This window comes from Cherax quadricarinatus, chromosome 48 (genome assembly GCF_038502225.1).
Source record: "Cherax quadricarinatus isolate ZL_2023a chromosome 48, ASM3850222v1, whole genome shotgun sequence".
Taxonomy (NCBI): domain Eukaryota; kingdom Metazoa; phylum Arthropoda; class Malacostraca; order Decapoda; family Parastacidae; genus Cherax; species Cherax quadricarinatus.
The window spans coordinates 12,983,602-12,997,529 of NC_091339.1; the positions used below are offsets into that span (position 1 = coordinate 12,983,602).

The following is a 13,928-nucleotide window of genomic DNA, read 5'->3' on the forward strand; positions in this document are numbered from 1 at the left end:
CCCGAACAAGTGTTCAGCTCTGAACAATAAATGTTCGGTTCTCAGCAACAAATGTCAGGTTCTGAACGACAAGTGTTGGAGTATGAGGGGTTTTAAGAGCAATTATCTTGAGGGGCAAAACTGAATCACTTCACGAGGAAATTAATTCATTGAGTCACCGGAATGGACCTTCATCTGTAGGAGAGAGAGAGAGAGAGAGAGAGAGAGAGAGAGAGAGAGAGAGAGAGAGAGAGAGAGAGAGAAAGAGAGAGAGGGGGAGGGAGGGAGGATAGGAAGGAGGAAGGGAAGGAAGGAAAAGGAAGGGAGGGAAGGAAAGAGGATGGAAGGAAGAAGGGAGGGAAGGAAAGAGGAAGGGAGGAAAGAAAGGAGGAAGGGAAGGAAGTAAGAAAAAGGTAAAAGGAGAAGGGAAAGGAATGGAGAGCGAAAAGCAAGATACATCTCGTGGAATACCTTACTATACTTATGGAGGCTGGCTACCACTCTGCCTAATAGCCCCCTCGGACTCTGCCTTAAACTACCCACCGCGGTAAATACTCCAACAAAGTTAGTCTTCAGGGCAAAAAAAAAAAAAAAATAGTTAAAATTCGCACAGAGGAATTTTTTTTTTTTGCCCCCCTTCCCCCGTCCCCCGGATAATCATCGGGCGACAAAAGTTTTGGTGTATTTTACGTCGAAATGTGAGATTTTTTTAAAGTAAGTTTTGCGTGTTAGTCAGAATAATTGTCTCTTTGCTGCCTTATTTTTTAACACATTTTCACGAGTTATGCAGAATGTTCCACAAATTTACTGCATAAATTAATTTTTTTTAAGTAAAGACAAATTTTAATAAAAATACAAAAATTATGTTAAAAATATTTTATTTCTATTAAAAGTAAATAATAATTATAATAATAATGAATTAGAAGGATTATTTACAATATATTGCAAGGAACTTGCAATCCCATTCATTGATAACTGGGACAAATTCTATGACAAACGTGATATGTATGCAAGGGATGGGGTTCATCTCTCTGGGGCTGGAGTGGTTGCATTAGCCAGTTCGATTGAGGGGGGTCACTGATGACCTGTTTAGGACTTTAAACTGATAGATTACAGAGGTATGGGTGTGGGAAGCACTCAGGCTGCAGTATTAGGGTTCAAAACAGCAGATATTACCGGGATACCTCAGGGATATGTTTAGAAGACAATATTCAAAATAAAGTTGCTAGTAAAGGCAAAGCAATTGTTCAACAAAGATAAATAATAGAGGGCAACGAGTGACTAGCTCCCTAAAGGTTTACTATACAAATAGTAGGAGTCTAAGAAATAAGATAGATGAGCTAAGATTACTTGCAAGTGTAGGTAATATAGATATTATTGATATAACAGAGACCTGGTTCAACCTGAAAGATAGAGAAATGCCTTCTGAGTGCAACATACAGGGTTATAAACTATTCCACATTGATAAGGTTAACAGAAAGGGTGGCGGAGTGGCGATGTATGTCAGAGATAATTTAAATTGTTGTGTTAGACAAGATATAAGATTAGAAACATCAGATACAGAATCTGTTTGGCTACAGTTTCTCGAGGGTCGTGAAAAATTAATTTTGGGTGTGATTTATAGGCTTCCAAACCTTGATAGGAAGTGCAGTAAGCTGCTATGGGACGAAATTCATAAGGCGTCTAGATATGAAAATATTGTGTTAATGGGGGTTTTTAATTTTAGACAAATTGTTTGGAACACTGTGACAGGAAATCTTTAGTCTAGTGACTTTCTTGATACGATTCAGGATTACTTTTTAAAACAGTTTGTGACAGAACCAACTAGAGGAAAAATCCTGCTTGAGCTGGTTCTTGCCAACAAAGAATCACTAATTAATAATCTTGAGCTTGATGATGAGCTTGGGGAAAGCGATCACAAATCAATATATCATGGAATTACCCAGATAACTGCAATCAAGTCTCTGTCCCAGACTTCCAATTGGCCGACTTCATGGGACTGAGAAATTACCTGGGTGAGCTAAATTGGGATGACATGACTATGGGTCAGATAGGTGGTGTTGGCTGCCAATATGACGTATTTCAGAGCATAGTTCTAGCTGCCCAGACAACTTTTGTTCCGAGTAGGGAAATTAGATCTAACAAAAATGATCCCAAATGCATATACCATAGATTAAAACATCTCGTTGGTTAAAAGAGAGGCATATATAGGCGTATGAAAAGATGAAAAGGGCAGTTAAGAAATCAATATATTAAAGAAAGAAATAAAAAAAAAAGGAATAAGAAAAGCAAAAAGGGATTATGAGTCTAAAGTCGCAAAGAATTCTAGGACTAACCAAAAAGGGTTCTTTCAGGTATACAGGAGTAAGATTAGGGACAAGATAAGCCCAGTTAAGAGTAACTTAGGTCAGATCACTGACAGTGATAAGGAAATGTTTGAACTTTTCAACTTTCTCTCAGTATTTTCTCAGGAAGATACTAACGAAATTCCAGAAATAATTATGTAGAACAGGACGATAATATACTATGCACGATTGAGGTAACCAGTGACTTGATCCTCAGGGTTTTAAAGGAATGTAAAGAAGAACTTAGCATGCATTAGGCTTATCTTTTTAATATATCATTACAAACTGGCATAGTGCCAGAGAAGTGAAAAATGGCAAACATAATACCCATTTACAAGGTAGGTGACTGGTCCTTAGCTTCGAACTATAGACCAGTAAGCCTTAACTCCATAGTGGGAAAATTTATGGAATCAATAATTGCCGAGGCAATTCGTAGCCATCTTGAAAGGCATAGCTTTATTAATGAATCTCAGTACGATATTACAAAAGGGCGTACCTGTCTCACGAATTTACTTTTTCCACTAAGGTTTTTGAGGAGATAGATCATGGTAATGAATATGATATTGTGTATATGGACTTCAGTAAGGCTTTCGATAGAGTTCTACTTCAGAGGCTATTGAGGAAACTTAAGGCACACGGAAAAGGAGGAATTTTTTCCTGGGTAGAGGCATAGTTGACAAATAGGCAGCAGAGAGTTTGCATAAATGGGGAGTCAGGGGTCAGTGTTGGGCCCCTTGTTGTTCACAATTTACATAAACGACATAGATGAAGGACATAAACGAATTTGCTGATGACACCAAAATAGGCCGTCTAATTCATTCTAATGAGGACTTTAGAACACTCCAGCCTGATTTGAATAGACTGAAACAGTGGTCAGAGAAGTTGCAGATGCAGTTTAATATAGACAAATGCAAAGTTCTAAATGATAGACAAGAAAATAAACTTGCCACATATAAACTAAATAATGTAGATCTTAATATTACGGATTGCGAAAAGGATTTAGAAGTTCTGGTTAGCAGTAATCTGAAACCAAGACAACAGTGCATAAGTGCTCGCAATAAAGGTAACAGAATCCATGGCTTCATAGCAAGAGTATAAATAATAAAAGTCCTCAGGTTGTTCTTCAACTCTGTATATCTTTGGTTAGGCCTCATTTAGATTATGCTGCTCAGTTCTGGTCACAGTATTACAGAATGGATATAAATGCACTGGAAAACGTACAAAGGGGGAATAACAAAGTTTATCCCATGTATCAGAAATCTTCCCTATGAGGATAGACTGAGGGCCTTGAATCTGCCCTTCCTAGAAAGGCGTAGAATTAAGGGGGATATGACTGAGGTGTATAAACGGAAAACAGGAATAAATAAAGGAGATGAAAATAGACGGTAAGACGTTGTGTAGTTTTAAAATTAGGTTAGATAAGTACAGGAGTGAGTGTGGCTGGGTGTGAATTGGACCTGACTAGCTTGTACTACTAGGTCAGATGCCGTGCTCCTTCCTTAAGTGAACCTGACCTGACTAGGTTAGGGCGTTGGATTAAGCTGGTAGGAGATTTGGACATGTCTCGCATGGGCCAGTAGGCCCATACGAGACATGTTCTTTCTTATATATATATATATATATATATATATATATATATATATATATATATATATATATATATATATATATATATATATATGCAATAAGATCACAGTAAACAGGTGATTTCAGAATATGCAAAACAACCACTCTGAAAGAATAGAAACTCCAAGCGTTTTCGTGACTAACATTATCAAGTAGTCACGAAAGCGCTTGGAATTTCTCTATTCTTTCAGAGTGGTTGTTTTGCATATATATATATATATATATATATATATATATATATATATATATATATATATATATATATATATATATATATATATATATATATCACGGAGAGAGTTGAATGATAGCTCTAGGCTTTTCGTGTTGCAAACATCAGATCATCAGGAGCCTCCAAAGTTGCAAAAATGAGTAAATAATCTAAATTCTTGAGCAGTCCTTTCTGAATACTGGTTTGCCCGTTTGCCCGACATACGAAAAGGTACATCCTTGACACCCAATCCTGTACACACCACATTGGCCATGTTTCGGAGAATTCGTTATCAGCATACTCATAACAATCCGCGAATTCTTAAATAAACTTGTATATTAAGTCTCTTGTATATTAAGTCTCTGATAAATTCTCAGTGCATGGCAGAACAAGAGCATTCTTGTTACGAGAAGTTTATCTAGGTTCAATCCTATGATAAGTTTTTCTAGCTGCCAACAAAGCTCTACAAACTCTCTAGGGTAACATAGCTTTGTAGCAATGTCAAAAAATTTCCTTATTTCCTCACTTAAGAACTCATGGCTACACACACTGAAAGCTTTCAAAACCCTAGTAAGAAAGGAACTCTTTTTACTCTAGTTTCATGATTGGAGTAATAGTGGATGTATGAACACACGCTCGTGAGCTTCCTATATACTGTAAACTTAAACATTCTATTAACCCTGTGGATCATAACATCTAAAAATGGAAATTTAAAGTCCACTTCTTTCTCTACTGTAAAGTTAATCGAGGGGACAAGAGAGTTAAGTCAAGGTAAAAATGTATGGAGGTCCACATAATTCGCTTATTCGCGATTCTTTATATATATATATATATATATATATATATATATATATATATATATATATATATATATATATATATATATATATATATATATATATATAGTAACCACGAACGAGTGGTATTGATTCGAACCCATGATGTTCTGGCCCGCCTCATGGTGAACGAAAATCACCTGATGCTCTAACCCACAGGACAACCAAATCCTACAAGAACCAAGTACCCAGCCACGCTAGGTGTGTTACCCTTGGTCCGAATACATACGGTGGTGTGGGTGCCTCTGAACTAATTTCATTCTACTCCCTGTTTGGTGTACTAGCACAACAAGCAGTATTTTACATTATTGTAACCACGAACGAGTGGTATTGGCTAGTCGCAGTGTTGTTATTGATCAATACCACTCGTTTGTGGTTACAATAATATAAAATACTGCTTGTTGGGTTAGTACACCAGAGACTAGAATGAAATTAGCTCAGAGGCTATTTAAGCCAAAATCGCAAGTTTGACCTGGGAAGACTGGCACTAGGGAAGATCAGCAAACTCATTCATAAGATAAAATCTATATTCAACTTTAAGCATATATTTCAAAATATAACTAGAGATCTCGGTTATCGCTCCTTTCGTCTATAATACAAAGTGCAGCTTTCATAAAAGCATTTTTGTTATAGAAGACAGCAAGAGTAATAGACATGTATAAGGGATAATGTAGACTCTATATTTATTCACATACTTGACGCGCGAATAATAAACAGTTTAGCAACAAAACTCCAGTGTAAATTTCACATTTTTTCGATATATATAAATCGCTGAATAATGAATTGCTTGACTATCAAAGTTGTGTGCATCACCATCATTGCTGACACGAATGCTGACACTTCTTAGTAAATTTAACATGTAAATGTGTATTCAAACTCTGTAAACGTGACAGATGTAAATGCATTATATACAGTCCTTCCCGCGCTCATCAGTTGTGCGTAATATAAACACCTAGATGGTAAGGGGACACATGTAGACATATGTAGTGGGTTTGGGTTTGAAAAGGGCGTGCCTTGCATGGGCCAGTAGGCCTACTGTGGTGTTCCTCCATTCTTATGTTCTTATTAATTGACGATGTTTCTCCCACGCAATGGGAAATATCAATCTCACTGCGTAAGAGAAACGATGTCAATACGAGATGCTTTTAACTACAAGTTTCTCCTTACCATCGTGTCGATGCAATAACATACCCAAAGCCACTTAGAGAAGAACTGATCTTTATTAGGACAACGTTTCTCTCAAGGAGAGCTTTCTCAAGTCATGAAATGAAGGTCTCCTTGAGCTAAACGTTATTTTAAATAGGGCTTTCTCTTTTCTGCCTTTGTATTACCTTAATTTACCAGCACTCTTCATTCCAACTACCAGTCTTTTAGATATACGAAACAACAAGACGATTTCGGAAGCCTTTGAAGACACAGTTCGTTACTAAGTATACACGGGAGCAGAGCACATCAACAACCCACACACAGCTCGTACACCGACAGATACAGTATATCTCAATACAAATACCCTGTGAGTTTACTTTAATCCTTATGTTAAGGATTCAAGTTGTCGTGTTCGTAATGTACAGTGAAATTCCTGCAATAACGACCTACGCGCAGTTAACGGATTATAAACCCAACACACTCGATAATTAAGCTAACCAATCATCGTGAGGAAGATCAGGCAATTGTCTAAAGTTCGTAGGACTGAATAAAAGTTGAGAATCTCTTCAGAGAAATTTATTAAATAGGTGAAACGCAGATAAAAAAAAGCACCTCATCCATATTCTCAAAGGCTTTAATGCAGGAGTCGGCAGTAACTGGTCTGTCTAGCTTTCAGTGGATGGAAAATTGAGTTTCCACCACCTTCTACAACGGGATCAGTGCTTTATATATATATATATATATATATATATATATATATATATATATATATATATATATATATATATATATATATATATATATATATATATATATATATATAATATGTCGTGCCGAATAGGCAGAACTTGCGATCTTGGCTTAAATAGCAACGCTCATCTTGCCATATAGGACAAGCGAAAATTTGTGTATGCAATAATTTCGCCAAAATTATTCTGAACCTAACGAAAAAAATATATTTCACTGTGTTTGTTTAGTATTAAATTACTGTAAACAAATCTAAAATATATTTAGTTGGGTTAGGCTAAAATAAATTGTTCTTGTTATAATAAGGTTAGGTAAGTTTTCTAAGATTCTTTTAGAGCAAAATTAAAAATTTTTACATTAACATTAATGAAAAAAAATATATCTTTAAACGTATAAGAGAAATTTGTAGAAAGGACTTAATTTTAAATGAGTTCTTTCTAATTGACCAGTTTTACATATTCGGCACGACATATATATATATCTCGTGCCGAATAGGCAGAACTTGCGATCTTGGCTTAAATAGCAACGCTCATCTTGCCATATAGGACAAGTGAAAATTTGTGTATGCAATAATTTCGCCAAAATCACTCTGAACCTAACGAAAAAAATATATTTCACTGTGTTTGTTTAGTATTAAATTATTGTAAATAAATCTAAAATATATTTAGTTGGGTTAGGTTAAAATAAATTGTTCTTGTTATAATAAGGTTAGGTAAGTTTTCTAAGTTCCTTTTGGTGCAAAATTATAAATTTTTACATCAACATTAACGAAAAAAATATATCTATAAACGTATAAGAGAAAATTTTAGAAAGGACTTAATTTTAAATGAGTTCTTGCATAATGACCAGTTTTACATATTCGGCACGACATATATAATATATATATATATATATATATATATATATATATATATATATATATATATATATATATATATATATATATATATATATATATATATATATATAAAGCATCTTGCTATATAGCAAGATGAACGTTGCTATTTAAGCCAAGATCGCAAATTCTGCTTATTAGGCACGATATATATATATATATATATATATATATATATATATATATATATATATATATATATATAGTATAATGTCATGCCGAATAGGCAGAACTTGTGATCTTGGCTTAAATAGCAACGCTCATGTTGCCATATAGGACAAGCGAAAATTTGTGTATGCAATAATTTCACCAAAATCATTCTGAACCTAACGAAAAAAATATATTTCACTGTGTTTGTTTAGTATTAAATTACTGTAAACAAATCTAAAATATATTTAGTTGGGTTTGATTAAAATAAATTGCTCTTGTTATAATAAGGTTAGGTAAGTTTTCTAAGATTCTTTTGGTGCAAAATTATAAATTTTTACATCAACATTAATGAAAAAAATATACATGTATCTTTAAACGTTCAAGAGAAAATTTTAGAAATGACTTAATTTTAGATGAGCTCTTGCTAATTGACCAGTTTAACATATATATATATATATATATATATATATATATATATATATATATATATATATATATATATATATATATATATATATATATATATATATATATATAATGATCTGAAGCAATGTTAAATAAATTAAGACTGACCTGTGCTATACATAGCAGAATTTAGATAAAAAAAAATACGCTAGTTAAAGTTAGGTTAAGTGAGGTTCGTAAGTTAAGTTTGGTCCAAAAATTATACATTTTTATCATTATCATTGAAAATATATATTTATCAATCTCTAAAAACTTTTTGGCGAAAGCCCAGTGTTTAAAGGATTCCTACCTATGTAAGACTTCCGTTGTATTATTAGTTTTGTTCTAATCTACGAACTTTGGGACAAACTACGCAGTACTATCAACACCAAGCTTAACTACGTATAACTCTGGTGCTCAGTGAAAGAGGCATTTAGCCCGGAGGCGGTAGCAGTCAGCTGATGATTAGTTTTTCATCTCTCCTGCATGCACTGGCCCACGAGAAATATTAAAATGCTTATTATTCGCAGAACAAGCTCCAGAATTATGTGTATTCTGACTTGGTGGATAGATTCGAGCCATCGCAGACCTGAGTTATATGGTTGTAAATATTTAGCTAGTTCTGTGAATTACACAAGGCTATTTGACTGGCGCATAGAATGACGCTCAATGTGCAGGGAAACCTTTAACTCCTTCGTGGTTGAAATGTTGTATTTTAAAAGTTTCCTTCTTATTGCTTATTCTTGTTTACAGACATGCTTCTGATACATGCAACATTAGTAGTCGAATTGGTTTTTATGATATATTTAATATAGAGTAACATGTGCTACTATAATATCTTCCTATATCAACTTTTCGTTAAACATTATTAAGTGTAGGAATAAATGTGGAATTTAATCCATGTATATTATGCGAGTGAATAGTTACACCAACAACTACTGGAAGAAATTTTCTCACATCGTTTCTCTCGGATGGTGGATGTATGGAATATAAGAGAGAGAGAGAAAAAGAGAGAGAGAGAGAGACCTTATTAAATGGTGTGTTAAGTTGAAGATATTGGAAAGATGATGCTATATCATAATTTCAAATAATTACGAAAGCGACAGAGAAAATGTTTTACGTGGTCTTTTCCGATGTCAAGTGGATCTGCAGATCCCGAATCACTTAGCAATAAGCGACTTCGTGGGTTGCAGAAAACACACTGGATAGTTGAAGGGAGTTAACAAAGCTTTGACATTAAAATTTGCCTCATAGTACCAGTATAGGTTAAGGTACCATCTGATGAGGGAATCAAACTGACTTTTGAACGCACTTATCTAGAGGTATATCGTGATGTCTCTCCTGGTTTGCAAGGACTTTTACCTTTTTGCACCAAGTGATAGTGGATGCCTCCCTGTCTTGGGATGCCACTTACGCTGAGGTAGGTAATAGTGTCAGACGCCTTACAGGCTCGTGAGGACACTTATATTGAGGTACAAAACTGCGATAGAATACTCCTGGCATGTGAAAACACTTATTTTGTAAAAAAAAAAACATAGTAGTGAGAGACTTCTTCCTGGCTTGTGAAGACACTTACCTCGAGGTATATAATGAAGGTAGATGCCTCCCTGACTAGTGAAGATTCTTACCCCGTGTTACCAAGTGAAGATAAACGCTTCCCTGGCTTGCAAAGTCACTTACCTTGAGGTATCTAGTGGTGATTGTCTCATTTCTGTCATGGAAAGACACCTCGAACTACGTAGTGGTGGTAGAAACCTTCTTTGCTTGTTAAGACACCTCGAGATACATTATGTTAATGGTATACAAAATCGACAACCTGATAATTGAGACTCACATACAACACCTGGGTATCTGTAAAATTTATCTGTGTAGGAGAAAAAAAAAACTTTGTTGTAGAGAAATTTCATCAACCATCTTGGAATCTTAGTAAAGAAAAATTATCTATATCTCTTACGCTTGCCTAACCTACTGGCATGATCTACTTTCACTACTGTGACGCCGCATCCAAACTGTTGCGCCTCATCTGTCATTAGTATATATGTCTCCATCCTCGGGCATCTATACTTTACATTAATCAAGACTAATAGACTGATCATCTCAGCCTTGATTGATCTGTTTTGGGTCGACGAGGAGACAATGTGAAACATCTCCACAGTAAAGATACACAGATGTTGCATGTATGACTTATTAAAGTACATAATGATCGTAGATGCCTCACTGGTTCAATGATTGTAGATGTCTCCTTGGCCAGTGAGGAGACTTACATCATGGTAGCAAGTGATGTTAGATGTCTCATTGATCTGGTAGGACACTTACCTCATGGTACCAAGTGATGGTAGATGCTTCTGGATTCGCAGAAACTATGCAGTCGAAATAGACATCGTCTCCCTCCTTCAGTAGCGACGGCTTCAAAGATCGACCCAGAGTGGCCTTCACTGTCGGTGGATCTATAAAGTAAAAAATGCACTCGTTACTCACGTTGAACACTTTAATAAATGACACATAGGTGTCCGAGTTAGCTATAAACCCCACAGAAAAGAAACCCAATATTCTATTTATATTCCTCAAAAGTAAATAAGAAACATTAATCCAAAACACTGATACTCTAATGCTCAACTAATGTAATATTTCGCAACATACACAGGAAAACAATCAGAAACAATATCGTTAGATGCGACTAATTCTGTTGCTTTGAGGTATGAAAACAACCAAGAAAATATTTCGCTGGGACACAAGAGATATGGAGGAACAAGAATATATGGTCATATAGATATAATGAGATGAAGGTTAAGACACATGTGCAACATCTGGTTATCTTTACTGCAGACGTTTCGCCATCCAGTGGCTTTATCAATACAGATTCTAGGACATTATTAGAAGACAATAGAACTATATACAAAAGATGAGGTAAACAGTCCCTCAGCCTTGGAGTTGGTGTTGAGAGCATCGTGGTGGTAGAGATTCTACCATTATATATATATATATATATATATATATATATATATATATATATATATATATATATATATATATATATATATATATATATATATATATATATGCAGAACAACCACTTTGAAAAAATAGTTAAATTCCGCGCGTTTCGTGACTTCTCACATGATCAAGGAACTATCATCATAATTCCTTGATAATGTGAAAAGTCACGAAAGCGCTTGGAATTTCATTAGTTTTTCACAGTGGTTGTTCTGCATATTGTGATATCACCTGCTTACTGTGATTTGATTGCATTTAAATATGTCGAGTCAAAGAGGTAAAACTTGTGATTTCGGCTTAAATATCTAGTTCTTCTTGCCTAATAAGGCAAGCGAAAAAGTGTGTATGCAATAATTCCGCAAAAATCATTCTGAACCTAACGAAAAAATATATTTCATTGTGTTTATTTATTATTATTAAATTATTGTAAACTTATTTAAATATATTTAGTTGGATTAGGCTAAATTAAACTGGGCTTGTTAAAATAAGGTTACATAAGTTTTCTAAGGTTCTTTTGGTACAAAATTATTAATATTTACATTAATATAAATGAAATATAAATATCTTTAAACGTATAAGAGAAAATTTAAAAAATTGATTAATTTTAAATGATTTCTTGCTAATTGACCAATTTTCCCTATTCGGCACGACATATATATATATATATATATATATATATATATATATATATATATATATATATATATATATATATATATATTATATATATTATTATATATATAGATAGGAGTGAATGGAGACAAATGGTACTTGGGACCTGACGATCTGTTGGAGTGTGAGCAGGGTAATATTTAGTGAAGGGATTCAGGGAAACCGGTTATTTTCATATAGTCGGACTTGAGTCCTGGAAATGGGAAGTACAATGCATGCACTTTAAAGGAGGGGTTTGGGATATTGGCAGTTTGGAGGGATATGTTGTGTATCTTTATATGTGTATGCTTCTAGACTGTTGTATTCTGAGCACCTCTGCAAAAACAGTGATAATGTGCGAGTGTGGTGAAAGTGTTGAATGATGATGAAAGTATTTTTCTTTTTGGGGATTTTCTTTCTTTTTTGGGTCACCCTGCCTCGGTGGGAGACGGCCGACTTGTTGAAAAAAAAAAAAAATATATATACATATATATATATATATATATATATATATATATATATATATATATATATATATATATATATATATATATATATATATATATATATATATATAATATCTGGTAATCTTGGTTTCCTTATGGCACAACAACAGGTTCAATGCTTTGAGTCTTCTATATATGGTCGTTTCTTACTAATACTAATAGCTTAGTTATCATTTTCTGTACCTTTAACAATTTATATTCGTTTATATATTACTTAAAAAACCCTGACTTTATAGCATATTCAAAATATGTTCTAAACTGAACGTTTCGGAGAAGTATTTTTCCGACCATTTTTTTTTTCCAGGGAGAGCGATGAACTATAACAAGAATATTCTCTTTATTCCCAGTGCGATGAATCTCGACACATACAGAAACATAAATTTCCTTATCTTTTTTTATAACTTTAATCTCGTGTAGATTATTTTAATGAGAGAGAGAGAGACAGACAGACAGACAGACAGACAGACAGACAGACAAACGCGCGCGCACGCACGCACACATACACACACACACACACACACACACACACACACACACACACACACACACACACACACACACACACACACACACACACACACACACACACACTGTAAAGAGACTTTCGATACAGTACCGCACAAGACAATGGCTGAAAAGCTAGAAAAGATGCAAGTGTAGAGCGGGGTTCTACAAGGGTCAGTCCTAGGTCCGATGCTGTTTCTAATAAATATGAATGATATGACAGAAGGGAAAGATTCAGAGGTGTCCCTGTTCGCACACGATGTGAGGAGAAATTAAGTGGACGAGGGTCAGGTAAACCTATAACGTGATCTGGACAGGCTGTAAGCCTGGTCCAATAAATGGCTCCTGGACTTAAACCTAAGCAAGTGAAAAATTATGAAGTTTGGGGAAAGACAAAGAAGACCGCAGAGGGAGTATTTCAAGGGCTGCAAAACTCAAAGAAAAGGATTTTATGGTGAGCATCTCACCAAGCACATCTCCTAAGGCGCACATTAACCAAATAATTGCAGCAGCATATGGGCGCCTGGCAAACCTAAGAATAGCTTTTCGACATTTAATTTTTAAGAGATTGTACACTGTGTATGTCAGGCCAATACTGGAGTATGCAGCACCAGCATAGAACTTACAATTGGTCAAACACGTCAAGAAATCAGAGAAAGTGCAAAGGTTTGCAACAAGACCAGGCCTGGAGCTAAGGGGCATACCATACGAGGAGAGGTTAAGGTAAATCAGCCTGATGACACTGGAGGACAGGAGGGATATTGGGGACATGATAACGGCATACAAAATATTGAGAGGAATTGACAAGGTGAATAGGGGCAGAGAATATTTCAGAGATGGGACACAGCAAGAAGGGGTCACAGCTGGAAGTAGAAAACTCAGATATGTCACAGG

At 34.9% G+C, this 13,928-nt stretch overlaps 1 protein-coding gene across 1 annotated transcript in view; it reads right to left on the reverse strand.

The window, feature by feature from the left end:
- LOC128696186 (protein turtle homolog A) overlaps positions 1-13,928 on the reverse strand; it is a 382,411-nt gene that overhangs the window by 47,139 nt on the left and 321,344 nt on the right. The window contains exon 8 of the mRNA XM_070094792.1: positions 10,696-10,826. Coding sequence (XP_069950893.1) covers positions 10,696-10,826 — 131 coding nt within the window. The remainder of the gene's footprint in view (positions 1-10,695; positions 10,827-13,928) is intronic.